Source organism: Zea mays, chromosome 4, assembly GCF_902167145.1.
Source record: "Zea mays cultivar B73 chromosome 4, Zm-B73-REFERENCE-NAM-5.0, whole genome shotgun sequence".
Lineage (NCBI taxonomy): Eukaryota > Viridiplantae > Streptophyta > Magnoliopsida > Poales > Poaceae > Zea > Zea mays.
This window is the reverse complement of record NC_050099.1, coordinates 2041495-2056814: the sequence shown is the minus strand read 5'-3', so window position 1 is coordinate 2056814 and position 15320 is coordinate 2041495. Positions and strand designations below refer to the sequence as shown.

Here is a 15320-nt window from a genome sequence, read left to right as displayed (position 1 = left end):
GATATTTGATCCACTAGCTAGAACCGTTGTAGTTGTAGGACACTAGCTAGAGGCGGCTGTCCCGGAGAAGAGGACAGATAGAAGAGCATCGGCGGCGTGTGCCTCCAACTAGAACCGCCGTCGCTCCACTTGATGCTATCAACAGCTAGCAGCACGTATCGTACGTCCTGTCAATGCCTCGCCACGTGCATGATCCATGTATATGCACCCTCCCCGTCACTCAGCTCTCAGCGGCACACACCTTCCCTTGCATTATTGGATGGATAGACACGGACAGACAACAAACAAACTGATCCACCAAAACATGAAGAGCCAGCAGCATGTCGTCCTCGCTGCTCTCATCGTCGTCGTCGTCGCCACCATATTGGTGCAGACGACGCCGCCGCCGCGTGGTGCGGAGGCGGCCATTATTCCGGGTAATGTTAGCGCCCCCAACGCCGTCGTCTTCGGCGTAGTGCCATGCAGCACCGGGAGCTCCATCAACGTGGCCACCGCCCCGCCGTTCCCAAGTGAGCTGCCATTATTATATTTTCTCATGCATGCGTGTGTCTCTTGTTTTCCGTATACTACGTACTATTAATGTCCGGACGGCCGGCCGGTCTCGGCGGCCTGCGACAGACGCCAGCCTACAGCTGCAGTGCGGCGCCGCCTCCCTTGCTGGCAACGTGAGTGGACGCGCGACGACGGCAGACAGCCGCGGCAACTTCCTCGTCGGCGTGGGCGTCATCCGCAACGCCAACAGCAGCGGCGGGGCGGTGCTCTCGCTCTCCTCCATGCTGCTGGGCAACCAGTGCAGCGTGGTGGTCACCACCCCGCTGGCCGCCTGCAACGTGTCCCTGGCCGGCGCCAATAATGGCACGCTCAGCGCGCCGGTTCGGGTCGTCGGCGGCGGGCCGCTCCTCGGCGGACTGCTCGGTCTGGCCGCCGGGCCCTTCTCCTTCTCATTCTCGAACCGAAGCTCTTCTCCTCTAGGTCGTCGTAGGATGATGGGGTCGTAGGACGATGGGATGTGATCTCCAACAAATAAAAGGAACTACTGCGACTACGAGGGAGGGAGTCTATAGATGCATGGAATAAATTAAACAAATGATGATATGTGTACCGTGTGTTGTGTTGTGTTATCATATCACGTAATTATACGTATATATATACCTGTACCGTGCGTTGTATTATGGTACTAATAATAAGCACGTACGTATAACATGCTTCTCTGCAACGCACTTTGTTGTTGTCGCCTCCTGTTTCAGTTTTGTGAAAACAATTAAAATGATGTGGTGTCACGTTATATCGTACACATGTCATTGGAATAACACAGGATTAGAATACACATATCATTTGTTTGGACCATGCGCAGCAAAAATACAAAAATGCTAAGATGCAAAAGAAAACATGAGGCATGCTTATTTTCCTTCAAAATTGCTATAGAAGATATCATTCTATAGGAATTTTAAAGAAATTGATAGATTCAATCCTTGATGTAAAGACTCTCATATAGGAAAACTTTCTGTAGAAATTGAATCCTATAAAATTCCTTCATTTTTTTTCTAAGTTCCAAAGGAGGCCTTAGTTTTGACCCAAACAAACAAACATATATCAAGTGGAGCGACGGCAAAAGAGAGAGTAAAAACAAACAAAAATAGGCAAAATAGCCGAACGGAGGATAGTGTTGCCATAACAATTATGCTCACAACATACTTGTAACCATCGTACGTACATCATCACCCATATCTTGCCACCCACATCAAGGGAAAATAAACACCATATCTGACAAAAAGAAACACATCTCGGAACAACGCTCAAGGTAGAAGCAAACCAAAAATGACACAAAAAAATATAAACATATAACAAAAAGAGAAAAATCTGCACATGTTTCCTATACTCTAAGCTCGTCGAAGGGCTTGCAAAAACTGTTCGTATTCCGGGAATGTTTCTGCAATTCTTTCAACCAGGCTGTCCGGAAACGCTCCGGCGGGCTGCAGAGCAGGAAGTTTCTGCATCAGGGGAATAACCACCTGCTGTATGTCCACGTCATCCAGAGAGCCTGCGTTCACTCATCAAGAGCCAAGTGGTCATGACACTAGCCGTACCCCCGTGTTTTGGGGTAAACAGATGAAGGAACTTACCCAATTCGATGTCTTGGGTCTCTTCATCAATGTCTCCTTCCTCGACTGACTCGCCCGCAGCCGCCGCTAGTGCATATCTTTCCAGAAATTCCTCTTCTGTTTCTTCTCTCGCATCGTCGTCGTCGTCCGAATCCTAGTCACATCATTGTTTTTTTTTAATCTTGAGCGGAGCGCTTAAGCGTGACGAGAAAAGGTACAGGACGGTTTTGTTACCTCATCATCATCTTCGGTGTCTTCCTCTTCATCGTTGTCATCAACATCTTCAGCACCATCATCATCATCGTCATTGTCCCCATCGTCCTGAACTTCCTTCAGCTGAATGCAAGACTCCATCAGTGATGCATAGCAGTCTTGCAACAATTTGGTGCCACCCGTGGAAAGGGACACGAGATGGTTGATCACAGTAGATAGCGTCAGCACTGCATCAAGGAAACACACAATTAAAAGCTAGCCCACATTCACAGGATGATAAACAATGCAGTGGTCTGCACATACTCCACTTACCAGCTAACTTGATCTCGGATTCAGATGACAGGCCAGGATTGAACAAGCTGCTTGAGACTTGTGCCAATGCAGACGCCCAGATCGCAAAACCGTTACCATCAACGTTGTTCAGGACTTGTTCGATGGCATCGGGATAGCAGATGTAGCACGAGGATATCGCCAACAGCAGTGGTTTCCATAGCCCAGCAGGACTGTCGGATACAGATTTGAAGCGGGAAAACGCTGCTTGTGCAAAGGATTCGGAAATAGTCTTTCTAGTGTCTTGTGCTCCAAGGGAGAATTTTGGAGCGTGCAGCAGTGTATGGACGCACGAGCATGCCCTCCACGTTGCGGATGGGTAAGCTGCAATTGCCCTAGTCACAAAATTAGAGACACGGCCGATGACTGAACTCTGTGAACCATTTTCAGACTGCGACGGAAGCGTTTTCAGGAAGAGACCGTCGAGGTCAAATCTCTGGTGGAAATTGACAGCTTCTTTAATTGTGTTGAAAACACCCTGATCCTCCATCTCCTCCCAGGAGTCCCAGTTGGCAATAGCGTCAGCCCATGTAGCTACCAGTTCAAAGACCTTCAGATTTGCCGTTTCTTCCATGCAAGTGACAGAACTCATGACAAACTCAAGTAGCACAGAAGCATCGTTTACGCATGACGGAGGTGGTAATGCAGAGCCCTCCTGAAATGAATGTTGAAAACAGTCAAGCAAGTTTCACCACTTGAATACCTCAAGACAACAGGTCAACGGCAAACTAACATACCATATTGTCAGCTTGCAACAACCAAGCTTTTTGTAACAGTAATGAAATTGTTTGGGCAATTGCAGACTGGCCTGACTGCCAGAACCTCTTTTCAGGTGTCTTGTTTTCATCTGGTGCAGAGCTCTCCCAAGCTTGCACCATTGCTACGAGGGCTGCGAAACCCTGTTCAACAACCTATATGGCAGATATATTAAATAGTGTGGCTGGGATTTCCTCAAGGAATCCGATACACCAGGAATACTGGAATATGATGAAAGGTGATCGTACAGGCATGACTGAAGAAACATGCATTTCTATATAAAAAAGTAAACAGTCAGTACTTCCAAATGAATTGTATGGTATTATTCTATTCAAATAGGTTTACAAGTTAGGTTAATATTTTTATGTCCAATTTTAAGTACCAATGTGTATAGGAATCAGCTAATCCATAAATTGTCAATGGATGGAAACGATATTGTTAACATGAAAGTAATAACTGATCATAAGATTAAAAGCAGGCATGGTGATTTAACCTCCATGCACAAAGTACCAAAATATTGACCACACAGAAGAAAGATGCACTACTACCTGAGGCCAAGGATCTGGGACAGGGGGTAGGAGCTCCATTACAGTACTGGCAATGTTGGATACAATTTCAGGAATATGAGACAGAACTTTTTCCTGTCCACCCTCAACTATTGTGCCCAGAAGCTTGAACAGAAGAGCAGACTCATTTTCATCTCCAGTACTTATTCTTTTCAGAACCACTTGCAGAAGAATGAGCCAGTCAGGTGGAACATAACTATTCTGAAAAAAAAACAGACAAAATATATCAGTTCATATTTCCAGGTGCAAGTAGACTACAATGCAAAATACTGCCTTGACCCAGTCTTACCTCAATGAGTTCTGCAATAGCACCAGAAGCAGAGGCACAAACCGGATAACAAGTTATGTCCTCCACATACTCCATGGTCAACGCCTTCATTAAGGACTCATAAATACTAGAACTCATGTCCTACAGGTAAGCAAACAAGAAATAAAGTGAAATGTATAATGTAGAGGGATATACATATTACATTAAGCCTCTACTTTGATCCAGCATGTCCTATGAGATGATGGAATTAAAAAACAAGAAAAACATGTAACCTCTGGTAGGCATATCGCAAGCTGACCAATAACCCAATTAGCCGTTGAAATCAAATATGGGCTGCAAGGATCCAAAGAATATAATGGGAGAATCCGGTTCCTGATCAATGTAATTGTCAAATCTTTCTTTTCAGTCAGAAACTGCAAGATGGATACTGAAATGAATCAGCATTTTCTTATAAAACAAATTCATAAAATAAGACACACTAGAAGGGTAAAATTTGAAAATCTTACATCTTGGAGGCCTCCATATGCCATCAAAACACCGAAATAACTGAAATGAAATCATTTAGTACATCAGGATAATAGTATAGTAAATAAACATAGTGGTATGTCTAATCGTCTTTAAGCCTTTCTTACTTCCGCACTGCTACTGATGATGCATCTTCACCATGGGAAGGTATAGGAAACTTTGAAAGGAATGGGGTGACCAATAACTCCCCAATTGAGCTCATTTCAGATTTCCCTTTATTTTTATCACCTTTCTTACGCTTCGATGCTGCAGATGCAACTGGTGGACCCTGAAACCAAAAAAAGTGTAAGCAAATGACAGCAACATCTCAATTTTTGAGTTAATTCAACAAACTACATGGTTCTGTGAAAAATATCAAGTGTATTCGAATATGAAAGACTGCATGCAGCCATTGAAATCACTTAATATAGAATGACAAAGTCATGGAATACAATATAGCAAAACAATCCGTTAAAATGTTTTGCTCAGCCTGAAGTCAGTACTATGCGTGTTCAACAAACTATAATAAAAAAGGAATCACAACCTTTGATAGCGCTATAACACCAAGTAAATTGATTGCACTTTTTCTGGCAGTGAACAAATCCTCAGTCCATCCAGAAATGTCATCCTGCCAATAAATATATCAGTAACAGAACGAACACCAGAAACAAAACTAGAAATGCTGAACCCTGTCCTTACAAGTTCAGAAGGAAGATTCTTTTGCATATACTCATCAGTATCCTCCTCCCATTCTTCTATATCCTATTATAGACAAAAGTTAGGACAAAAGAAGTACATATTGGGCATGCATTATTTATGGCCAAAAGATAGGAGCCAACCTTCTCATTCAATGCTAATGCTGGAAAAATTGCTGAATCAAGAAGTGAAGAAAAATGTGGTGAAACTAGTCGCCATCCCTTCAAATAAGAGAGCAGATGGACATCAATTTTTTGAACATATCCGAGAATTATCATCCAAACTATTTGGCGCAGACACTTACCGGTCCTGTTTCCAAAACTCGAGAAATCACATCAAATGCCAATGAAACAATCCGATTGGGGAGAGAGTCGAGTTTCTGCAATCATTTGTCTATATTAGGATCTAATCCGATGAGAACTAAAAACAATTATCCCAGCATTTATTAATCTAGAATACCAGCATTGACTCAGAATGCTAATCTCCATATTTGCCACAAATGATTAAATTCTGAGATGTAGAACTTACACTTAAATGGATGCTTTGTTTTGATATTTTGATTGCACAGTTGACAATATGTGGCATCTGGCTGAGAACATCGGAGCATAAGTTTTGAAGAAAATGTTAGAGCATAGCTGCAAAGATAGAATGGAAAATATGCTAGAAAGAAGAGTAGTAAAGGATAGTACATACTTATCTGTATGTTTCCGGTGACGTGTAACAAGTGCACAAAATATAATGAGACATCTCTTTGCAATCTTGAGCTTCATGGTAGATCCATCTTCAATAAGACTATTAAAGTTCAAAGAATCTAGTATACGGAACATGTCTTTGCAAAAGGAAGGCAAAATTTGTTTCACCCTAGATGGCATGTATGACCTCACCTGCAAGAGTAACAATTAGATACCCATGATAAAAAGTTAGCACTTAATAGCATGCATGCCACAGAATTGATAAGCTGCAGTGCTGCACCATAAGTTTCAATGCACAGAGAAGCAACTAATGGATTTACAAAACAAATGGGTAAAGCCAAGCCCAATATAACAATCCTATAATAATATCACAAACATACATGAAGCTAAACAACTCAACCCGCCATTTCGTTAATTTACCATCCCAGATTTTTTAATAACTAAATACATCTGTGAGAATGATACTTAGTTTTATGGTACCAATTTGTGGTTTTCTTCTTCGCCTTTATTGTGTTGTTGTCATGATTCAAGAAAATGTTGTGATGATATTTTTAAGACAAAAAAAAAGAAATAAAAACAGTGCTTACAGTGAAATACATGCATTTGCATGTGATGAGTAGGAGCTGCTCATATTCCAAGTTAGTCCCATCAGGTGACAAAAGAACCTATTTGCACACACGATAAATGTTCAACAGAAAGTATCAAGCTGGCTGTAGCATTTAACTAAAAACAGTGTGCAGAAACATAATACCTTGTCAGAGAAGTGATGGAATGTCACTTGCAATGGTACAAGAATCTCTGCTGCAATTTGCTCCAACTGTTGTGGAACAGGCTCTTTCACAACTTTTGGATTCAAGAAATACTGTAAGATGACACAAATTAAATATGGAACATATTAAAATACTATGGCTGAAATCTGGATTCTGGAACATCAGTGGATAGAACTAAACAAATTAGTGTGGACGGTACAAGTCTGATAGCAGCATAATAAACTTACAAGTGAATTGAAATGCTAAGTTATGAGTATAGCATATCGAACAGATTTACCAGAAAATAAGGACAAAACAGTAAATTTCAAAAAGTAAGGAATCAGCTTTTAGTTTCATTCACAGGAAACAAGAAATTGGTACCCCAACTTGCTTGGGACTAAAAGGCTTTATTGTTGTTGTTGCTGTTGGATAATCAAAGGGCACACTGTATAGACGTCAAAGTCACAATCATATTTCATGCTTCTAGAGATAAAACGGAGGGTAAAAAAGGTGGTTTTAAAAAAATGCCAGAAGCATAGAAAGCAAGAGATGTACCTGGAAGGGCCTTACAACAGATTGAAGTACTGTGAGTGCATTAATAGTATTGCACTCAGGATGCTGGCCTGGACTAATTAGATTGCTGCTCTGGATCACTAGTTTCAACTGAGGGATAAGCTCAGGCCACAAGTTATCCTTGACAAAATCTTTTTCAACAACTTGGCGGAACTGTTCAGAAGATATTATAAGCCATTAGTAAAACAACCTTAAATAAGGGTGTGTTTGGTTTGACTTTTGGCTTTGGCTTTTGCCCCCCTAAAAGCCAAAAGCCAACCAAAGGGCTGGATCCAGGAATCAGTTTTTTCTAAAAGCTGACTTTCTCGTAGTGTAAATCTGAAAGCACCTCTGGACCTACTTTTAGTGGCTTTTCGGATATAACTATGAAAACATATATTGAAGAATTTTTAACGACTTTTAGTGGTTTCCATCAAACGGTTTTTAGTTTTTTAACATCTTACAGCCTACAGCAGCTTTTTCCACAGCTCACAGCCCACAGCAACTTTTTTCACAGCCACAGCCCAACCAAACAGACCCTAAAGCTTACAAAACAGGGCACTGACCACAGAGCTCTTGAGGGATATAAGAGTATAGGACTTACAACTTCAATCAGCACTCGAAGAATTGCAGGCTCCACTCGAAGCAAAGCCTGGGCAAGTTGGTCACGGAACTCCTTGTAAACCTCAGATGAACACAGACGGGTTTCCAAATTGCGGCGGGTAAAATTTTTCAAGTATGTCGCTGCAGCGACTCTCATCCCCTGATCACCGTCCCCTATAGCCACATCACAAATAGTAAGAACTAAGAACATAACCACCAAACTTTCAGAAGTAAATAATAACTAACTTCTGATTCTGTTTCTCTTTCCCGAGTAAAAAAACATGAGTTGCAATCAATTGAATAATACCCATGGGCCATGGCCACAGTTGGTGGGTCCTATCATGTCCCAGAATCTAAGGTTTTCCTAAATTTGGTCTTTCCATGTGCATAAACAGAATCCAGACATGGTAAGTGCCATCTTTCAGTAAAATACAGGAGGGATTTCGGTGCTGTGCGTGCCAGCTTACTGTAGCCACGCAAGGTATTGATTCTCGAAGCAGCGCAATTAATGGCTCAAGCATTCGCAAAAAGGGACGGGACTATAGCGGGAGCACAGCTACAATTTGAAGCAGCGGCCGGAGAAAGGAAGGAAGGGGGTACCTGCAGCGACGGCGAGGATGGCGAGGGGGAAGCGTGGGTCGGAAGAGAGCGCGTCGAGCCCCGCCGCGGCAGCGTCAACCGACGCCTTGTCGGGGCTGAGGGTGGCGGCCAGGAGCCGCCGCAGCTCGTCGCGGGCCAGGGCGGCGGCGTGGGTCTCGATGTCCATGGAGGCAGAACCCTAGGATATTTTGCCCCTTTCCTTTCCACTTTTTTTTTCGACCAACTGCAACTGGAGCGGCAAGTGGAGGGAAAGAAGAAGGGGTGCTGCGCCTGCGCGGGAGAGTGTGGCGGGAAATGGAAATGTTAGTTGCAAAGCGGGAACAATGATTAGGAAGGCATTAGGATTTTAATGTTGTGGGATTGTTTGGCTACCCAGCCGTGGAAGAAGAATGTATGTTTGGGGTGTCATTAGGATGAGAAACATTACACCATATTAAATCACACTATATATATATATATATATATAAACGAATTGTTGGTCTTGCTTTCTTCCTATTTGTATGTGATTTCTTTTAAAAAACAAAAGGCGGGTCTATTGGATAAGGGATCATCTCTATATATAGTTTCTTAACTATATTTATGACACCAAAGCTTACATGCAATTTTTTTACTATCTATTGTATTCGGAAAAGCCATCCGGAATATTTGGGTTGAAGCTTGTATCACGAGAAATTGGGCCGAATCCTTGTGAAAAAAAAAACCAAATTGGACCTCACTCATTTGTCCGTTCATCTTGCACCTGAACTGGCCGAAAGGCCGAGACGGCCCACGGACCACCTGCACTGGTTGCGGCCATGGGAGGCATCACCATCACCATCACCATCACCATCACCATTCACCAACGTGTTGGGTGTAGGTTGCGTGTGTGGCTACGAAGGAAGAGCAAGCAGCAGCTGCCCAACCAACTGACACCAACCAAGCATGCATCTACCGGTCAGCAGGCCCATTCCATTCACCTGCCACCAAACTCGTCTTCCCTTCACTTGCAATGCACCTCAAAACTAAGGCCTCCTTTGGAAAGGAGTATTACTAAAACATAGTGATGAGAAAAATTATAGAAATAGAGTTGTATGTCATGAAGGATTCCATAGAAAAAATTTCAAGAGGTTGGACCTCATGTTAAAGGATGTTTGACATTTCTAATTTTCCAAAAGAAAATAAACTAATTTCGTTTGGTAAAATAGGGTTACCAAGTTAGCTCTAAAAATCCTCCAAAATCTCACTACAAGGCTCGATTTTATAGGATTTATGACAACTCAATCATTTGTTCCAAAAGAATATATGAAATTTTTGCATAGAGTTTTTAATCTTTCAAAATTCCTTCACTTTTTCTCTTTTTTCCAAAGAAGGTCTAACCATTCCTTCCTTCCTTCACCACGAGGTCAAAGCACGAGTTATTAATACCCGCACGTAGTGTTTGACACATTGCACACAATCTTGTGCAGTACTAGTATCCCACCCCAATTTTCTCCCCTAGGAACACAGTTTTGGACTTTCAAAAAAGCAAAACAAAAGGAAGAGAGGACTTGTCCATGTACAATAATACTACTTCAACACACATAATGTTAATTAAGATGGACAATTACTATTTCGTAATATTTATTTATATCTATCACTGCACTGCAGCGCTGTGATGCTTATGTTTTTTTTTAAAAAAAAAGGGTTAAAATCCATGTCCATTTCTGTGTAACGACCACTACTTAGATCCCATCTAACCCATGCATTTCTGAATCTCTCTCTACATAAACAAAAACCAGTCCTTTGTTCTTCTTCCCCCGGCACGCCCAGCGCCAGTCACCAACCTTCCACTCCCTCCCTCCGTCGCCATGGCGCGCAAGAAGATCCGGGAGTACGACTCCAAGCGCCTCCTCAGGGAGCACCTCAAGCGCCTCGCCGGCATCGACCTCACCATCCTCTCCGCCCAGGTCAGTCCGTCCGCGTCGCCTCCCTCCCTCCCACCCCCTTTCTGTCTGACCGGCGTTCCTCTCCGCACTGGATCTGTCGCCGTGTTGTCTCGGTTCACGTGATCCGGCTTCGGGCGGTGCAAAGATCCGGTTTTCATGAGCGGCCGGCCCGACGGATTTAAGCAGCCGCATTCCTATGATTTTATTATCACTGAACCGTTGCGTCAATCGGTAGAAAATGTGGCGTGTTACGAACTACCCCTATATAGTATGGGGATCTAGACAGACAGAGAAGGAGAAACATGGGAAAAGGTGCGATTTTTTTTCTTTTACTTTTGTATCCAATCGATATGAGCTACCGTTGCTTGCTGCAGTCCAGTGGCAGTAGGTGAGTAGAACTGTTTATTTTGCCGGATCTGCTGGTTGTTTGCCCGTGCGGTGTCATTTGCTTTACTCAGGCCAGTCTAAAGTAGTCTGAAGCAGCTTGGATCCGTAGGACAGTGACAGGGGCGCTCAGATTGTTGAATCTGGGGGTATCTGGGTATTTTTAAGTAACTTCATTTACAAAGACATCCATGATCACCGGTTTCAATTTCTAGTATAAAATTGGACTCTGGGTGGTTCCAGTCTTATTCTAGGACTGATGATTGGACACAGTGTCATGTCGTCAGATGATAATAACAAGTCAAGACTGAATTTCTGTGCCTTGCTTAATGATAGATCACGCAATCAACGGACTTCGCGGAGCTTGTGAGCCAGCAGCCATGGCTGTCAACCATGAAGCTAGTGGTGAAGCCTGATATGCTGTTCGGGAAGCGTGGGAAGAGCGGCCTCGTGGCTCTCAACTTGGATTTCAATCAAGTCAAGGAGTTTGTCAAGGAGCGGCTGGGGGTTGAGGTATAGTAGTTGCTTGTGTGAAAAATAACCTGTCCTCCAGACATGCTACATGAGTTGATTTTGTGTCATGTGATCCATTAATTTTTCAGGTTGAGATGGGTGGCTGCAAGGCTCCAATCACGACCTTCATCGTCGAGCCATTTGTGCCACATGATCAAGAGTACTACCTTTCGATTGTCTCAGAGAGGTTGGGCAGCACCATCAGCTTCTCAGAGTGTGGAGGGATTGAGATTGAGGAGAACTGGGACAAGGTTAAGACTATTTTCCTTCCTACTGAGAAGCCAATGACGTCTGATTCATGTGCTCCTTTGATTGCAACCCTTCCATTGGAGGTACTTGTTGCTTTCCTCCTCAGCTCTAACCTCAATACCTCCATGTTATCTCATTTCTCACATTGGAGGTACTCCTTATTTGCTGATCAGGCACGCGGAAAAATTGGTGACTTCATTAAAGGAGTGTTTGCCGTCTTCCTAGGTACCGCAGATTTGGGAATTTTTTATTTGCCAGCTGTAGTGAATTAAGAATTGCTCATGTCGCTATATCTCCTGAGTTGCCATGTTGATAAGAAATATGCTCCATCTCCAGACTTGGATTTCTCATTTCTTGAGATGAATCCGTTCACCATGGTCAATGGGGAGCCATATCCTCTGGACATGAGAGGAGAACTAGATGACACAGCAGCTTTCAAGAACTTCAAGAAGTGAGTCAGATTTCCTAGGGATACAATTTCTTCTTGTCATTGTTGGATTTATTCTTATCAATCGTGCAGGTGGGGAGGTATAGAATTTCCTCTACCTTTTGGAAGAGTACTCAGCCCTACAGAAAGTTTCATCCATGAACTAGATGAGAAGGTATTGATCTCAGGGCTATGTTTTTATCTTTTATTTTTTCTGAGGTCTATCATGTATAAAATAATCAGTTTCCATTAGAAATACTAGATCTGGAGTGTATTCTGTTGACGTGTGTTAATTCGCCAACCTTGTTATTTCAGACAAGTGCCTCTCTGAAGTTCACGGTTTTGAACCCGAAAGGTCGCATCTGGACCATGGTCGCTGGTGGTGGTGCTAGTGTCATTTATGCTGATACAGTAAGCATCAATTTGTATTTACACATAAAAAGATTTTCATGTTGATGCATGTTAAACTATTCACCTATATTTAGCTGCCATGATGAAATCAATTCCTCCCATTTACCAGGTTGGAGACTTGGGATATGCATCAGAGCTTGGAAACTATGCAGAGTATAGTGGTGCTCCTAATGAGGAGGAGGTTCTGAATTATTCTAGAGTTGTTCTTGATGTAAGCAAACATTGTAACCTTGTCAATGCTGCTCTTAACTCCACCTTAGGACCATCATCTGGTTGGGACAATGTTAGGATCATCTGCTAACCATACAATTAAATGTAGTGTGCAACTGCTGATCCTGATGGCCGCAAGAGAGCCCTTCTCATTGGAGGTGGCATAGCTAACTTCACTGATGTTGCTACCACATTCAATGGCATCATCCGAGCCTTAAGGGAGAAGGTACCTAAGACCACTCACTTTAGAATCCTCACTGGTGCTTGGCACCACTCATATCTGTTCACCTAATTGATTCTTCACCTGTTTTATCGCCACACAATTCACTTTCAGGAATCCAAGTTGAAGGCTTCAAGAATGCACATTTATGTCCGCCGAGGTGGTCCAAATTACCAATCTGGACTGGCTAAAATGCGTAAGCTTGGTGCAGAACTCGGCGTTCCAATTGAGGTACTGATCTAGTTGCCTGTAAGCATTTTTTTGGGGTGATGGAAACCCTTTAGCTCAGAAAATAGATGTGAAAAATAGCATTGAACCGTCTGTTGTTGGCAGTCACAAATCATGGTCAGCAGTTCACAACTTCACATATAGATGAGCTGATTGTGTTTTGAAAAAAAATCCACCGCAGGTGTATGGGCCAGAAGCGACTATGACTGGAATCTGCAAACAAGCAATTGAATGCATCATGGCTGCAGCGTAATCAGAGCGTAGCTCTGGGTAGTTTGGGATCTGCAAACACGCAATTGAATGTGTCATGGACTCAGCATAAATGAGAGATGGATAGTAGTTGCATTATATAGTTCACACATGGTGTTTCTGTTTTTTGTTTCAGATATGTTGTAGCGTGTTGTTTGAACGAAACCTTCACAGATCATTACTGCAAAGAAATTGCTGTGTGTTAAAATAAATTCAAAGTCTAGTTTTGTGCCTTTTGGAATGCATGTTGAACTGCAAAGTGACTCTAGTAGATCATTGCTTGCATTGGTGGTTTGTAGGGATGACAATGGGTTTGTACCCTATGGGTATCACCTGCCCATGCTCATCATAAATTTTTTTTTATCCACGAATAAACCCAGACATGTGCTGGTGTAATTTTGTGCCCATAACGATGCTCATGTGGGTAGTCAATACCCGTAAGAAGAGATAAAACATATACATTAAACATATATTCCCTCCGTTCCAATTTACAATTTATCTAATTTTTTTATCTCAAATTTGATCGACTCGTGTTATTCAAAAAAAATCTCATAATTATTATTAGTGTATATGCCAAACAAATTACATATATACTCTCCCCGTTCCAAATTAGAGATTTTGGGAGACAACAAAAGACTGCCTCTGAACTCCAAATCATTTTTTAAAGTACCGTCGGTTGCGGTACTGAGAGACAGTGACTCGACAACACTCACTGCTGAATGCTGATTGTGGCACACATTTAGGCTGTGTTTGGTTTTAATTCTTAAAATACTAAATAATATGACTAAAATAGGTCTTTCAAATAGGATTCTAAGACTAAAAATTGGCCTCTAATTAAATTTTAGGAATGTGACTAAAAAGGAACCAAACACTCACTTAGCAGTGGTGTCATGAATGTCAAATGCCGAATAAAAGAATAGCCTTGCAACGAAACAGCTGATAGTATCACTATTGGTTAATATACAAACAAGCCGTCAATGATGCTCGTGACATTACTGTCAGTTCAAAGTTCAACCTGTGAGAGCACCTAGAGGGGGGTGAATAGGTGATCCTGTAAACTTCAAAACTTAAGCCACAAAAACTTGTTAAGGGTTAGCACAATAATTGCCAAGTGGCTAAAGAGGAGATCTTGCACAAAATGACAATCACAAAGAATTTAACACAGGGGAGACACGGTGATTTATCCCGTGGTTCGGCCAAGTACAAAACTTGCCTACTCCACGTTGTGGCGTCCCAACGGACGAGGGTTGCAATCAACCCCTCTCAAGCGGTCCAAAGACCCACTTGAATACCACAGTGTTTTTGCCTTGCTTATCTTTATCCCACTCGCGAGGAATCTCCACAAATTGGAGTCTCTCGCCCTTACACTTAGGATTCACAAAGAAACACGGAGTAAGGGAGGGAAGCAACACACACAAATCCACAGCGAAATGCGCACACACACGGCCAAGAATCGAGCTCAAAGACTATCTCACAGTTCTCACAAGAACAGAGCTCGAATCACTTAGAATCACAAACGGATGCGCAAAGACTGAGTGTGGATGATCAAGAATGCTCTAAGGTTGCTTGATGTGCTCCTCCATGCGCCTAGGGGTCCCTTTTATAGCCCCAAGGCAGCTAGGAGCCGTTGAGAGCAAATCTGGAAGGCTGATCTTGCCTTCTGTCGTCAGGCGCACCGGACAGTCCGGTGCACACCGGACACTGTCCGGTGCCCGATTCCTTTCCTTAAATGGCGAAGCCGACCGTTGCAGATGCGGGAGCCGTTGGCGCACCGGACATGTCCGGTGCACACCGGACAGTCCGGTGCCCCCTTCCGACCGTTGCCTTGGCCACGTGTCGCGCGCAGAATCCGCGGCCGACCGTTGGCCCTAGCCGACCGTTGGCTCACCGGACA

General features: G+C 43.1%; 3 protein-coding genes across 3 annotated transcripts; 2 read left to right on the top strand and 1 right to left on the bottom strand.

Annotated features, from left to right (window-relative positions):
• Positions 1-279: 279 nt before the first annotated feature.
• Positions 280-1221, top strand: LOC100279102 (uncharacterized). The gene is made up of 2 exons (NM_001152146.2): positions 280-509; positions 619-1221. The coding sequence occupies exons 1-2, from the start codon at positions 305-307 to the stop codon at positions 996-998; spliced, it is 585 nt and encodes a 194-aa protein (NP_001145618.1). The 5' UTR covers positions 280-304; the 3' UTR covers positions 999-1221.
• Positions 1222-1627: 406 nt separating this feature from the next.
• On the bottom strand, positions 1628-9085 carry LOC100277820 (uncharacterized). The gene is made up of 21 exons (XM_020551456.2): positions 8632-9085; positions 8033-8205; positions 7432-7602; positions 6879-6989; positions 6715-6792; positions 6129-6319; positions 5964-6024; positions 5740-5814; positions 5579-5656; positions 5439-5501; positions 5284-5367; positions 4868-5028; positions 4742-4781; positions 4508-4648; positions 4257-4376; positions 3950-4168; positions 3383-3556; positions 2628-3300; positions 2337-2542; positions 2124-2256; positions 1628-2041 (listed from the first exon to the last, which is right to left on the bottom strand). Exons 1-21 carry the CDS (start codon positions 8795-8797, stop codon positions 1881-1883), a joined length of 3279 nt encoding a protein of 1092 aa, XP_020407045.1. The 5' UTR covers positions 8798-9085; the 3' UTR covers positions 1628-1880.
• Positions 9086-10378: 1293 nt separating this feature from the next.
• LOC100273868 (uncharacterized) lies at positions 10379-13662 on the top strand. The gene is given in 11 exon segments (NM_001148264.2): positions 10379-10556; positions 11256-11432; positions 11522-11764; positions 11855-11906; positions 12018-12132; positions 12202-12283; positions 12424-12519; positions 12629-12730; positions 12839-12955; positions 13064-13180; positions 13359-13662. Coding segments are annotated over 11 exon segments (1272 nt in total). The 5' UTR covers positions 10379-10457; the 3' UTR covers positions 13431-13662.
• Positions 13663-15320: the final 1658 nt, after the last annotated feature.

What these genes read in the sequence shown, in the direction of transcription:
- LOC100279102 (NM_001152146.2), top strand. Translation starts at nt 305, where the DNA reads ATGAAGAGCCAGCAGCATGTCGTCCTCGCTGCTCTCATCGTCGTCGTC. An exon ending in CACCGCCCCGCCGTTCCCAA is followed by an intron (nt 510 to 618) that starts GTGAGCTGCCAT and finishes GGCCTGCGACAG; the next exon opens with ACGCCAGCCTACAGCTGCAG.
- LOC100277820 (XM_020551456.2), bottom strand. Translation starts at nt 8,797, where the DNA reads ATGGACATCGAGACCCACGCCGCCGCCCTGGCCCGCGACGAGCTGCGG. An exon ending in AGAATCTTCCTTCTGAACTT is followed by an intron (nt 5,368 to 5,438) that starts GTAAGGACAGGG and finishes ATTTATTGGCAG; the next exon opens with GATGACATTTCTGGATGGAC. An exon ending in TTGCGATATGCCTACCAGAG is followed by an intron (nt 4,377 to 4,507) that starts GTTACATGTTTT and finishes GCTTACCTGTAG; the next exon opens with GACATGAGTTCTAGTATTTA.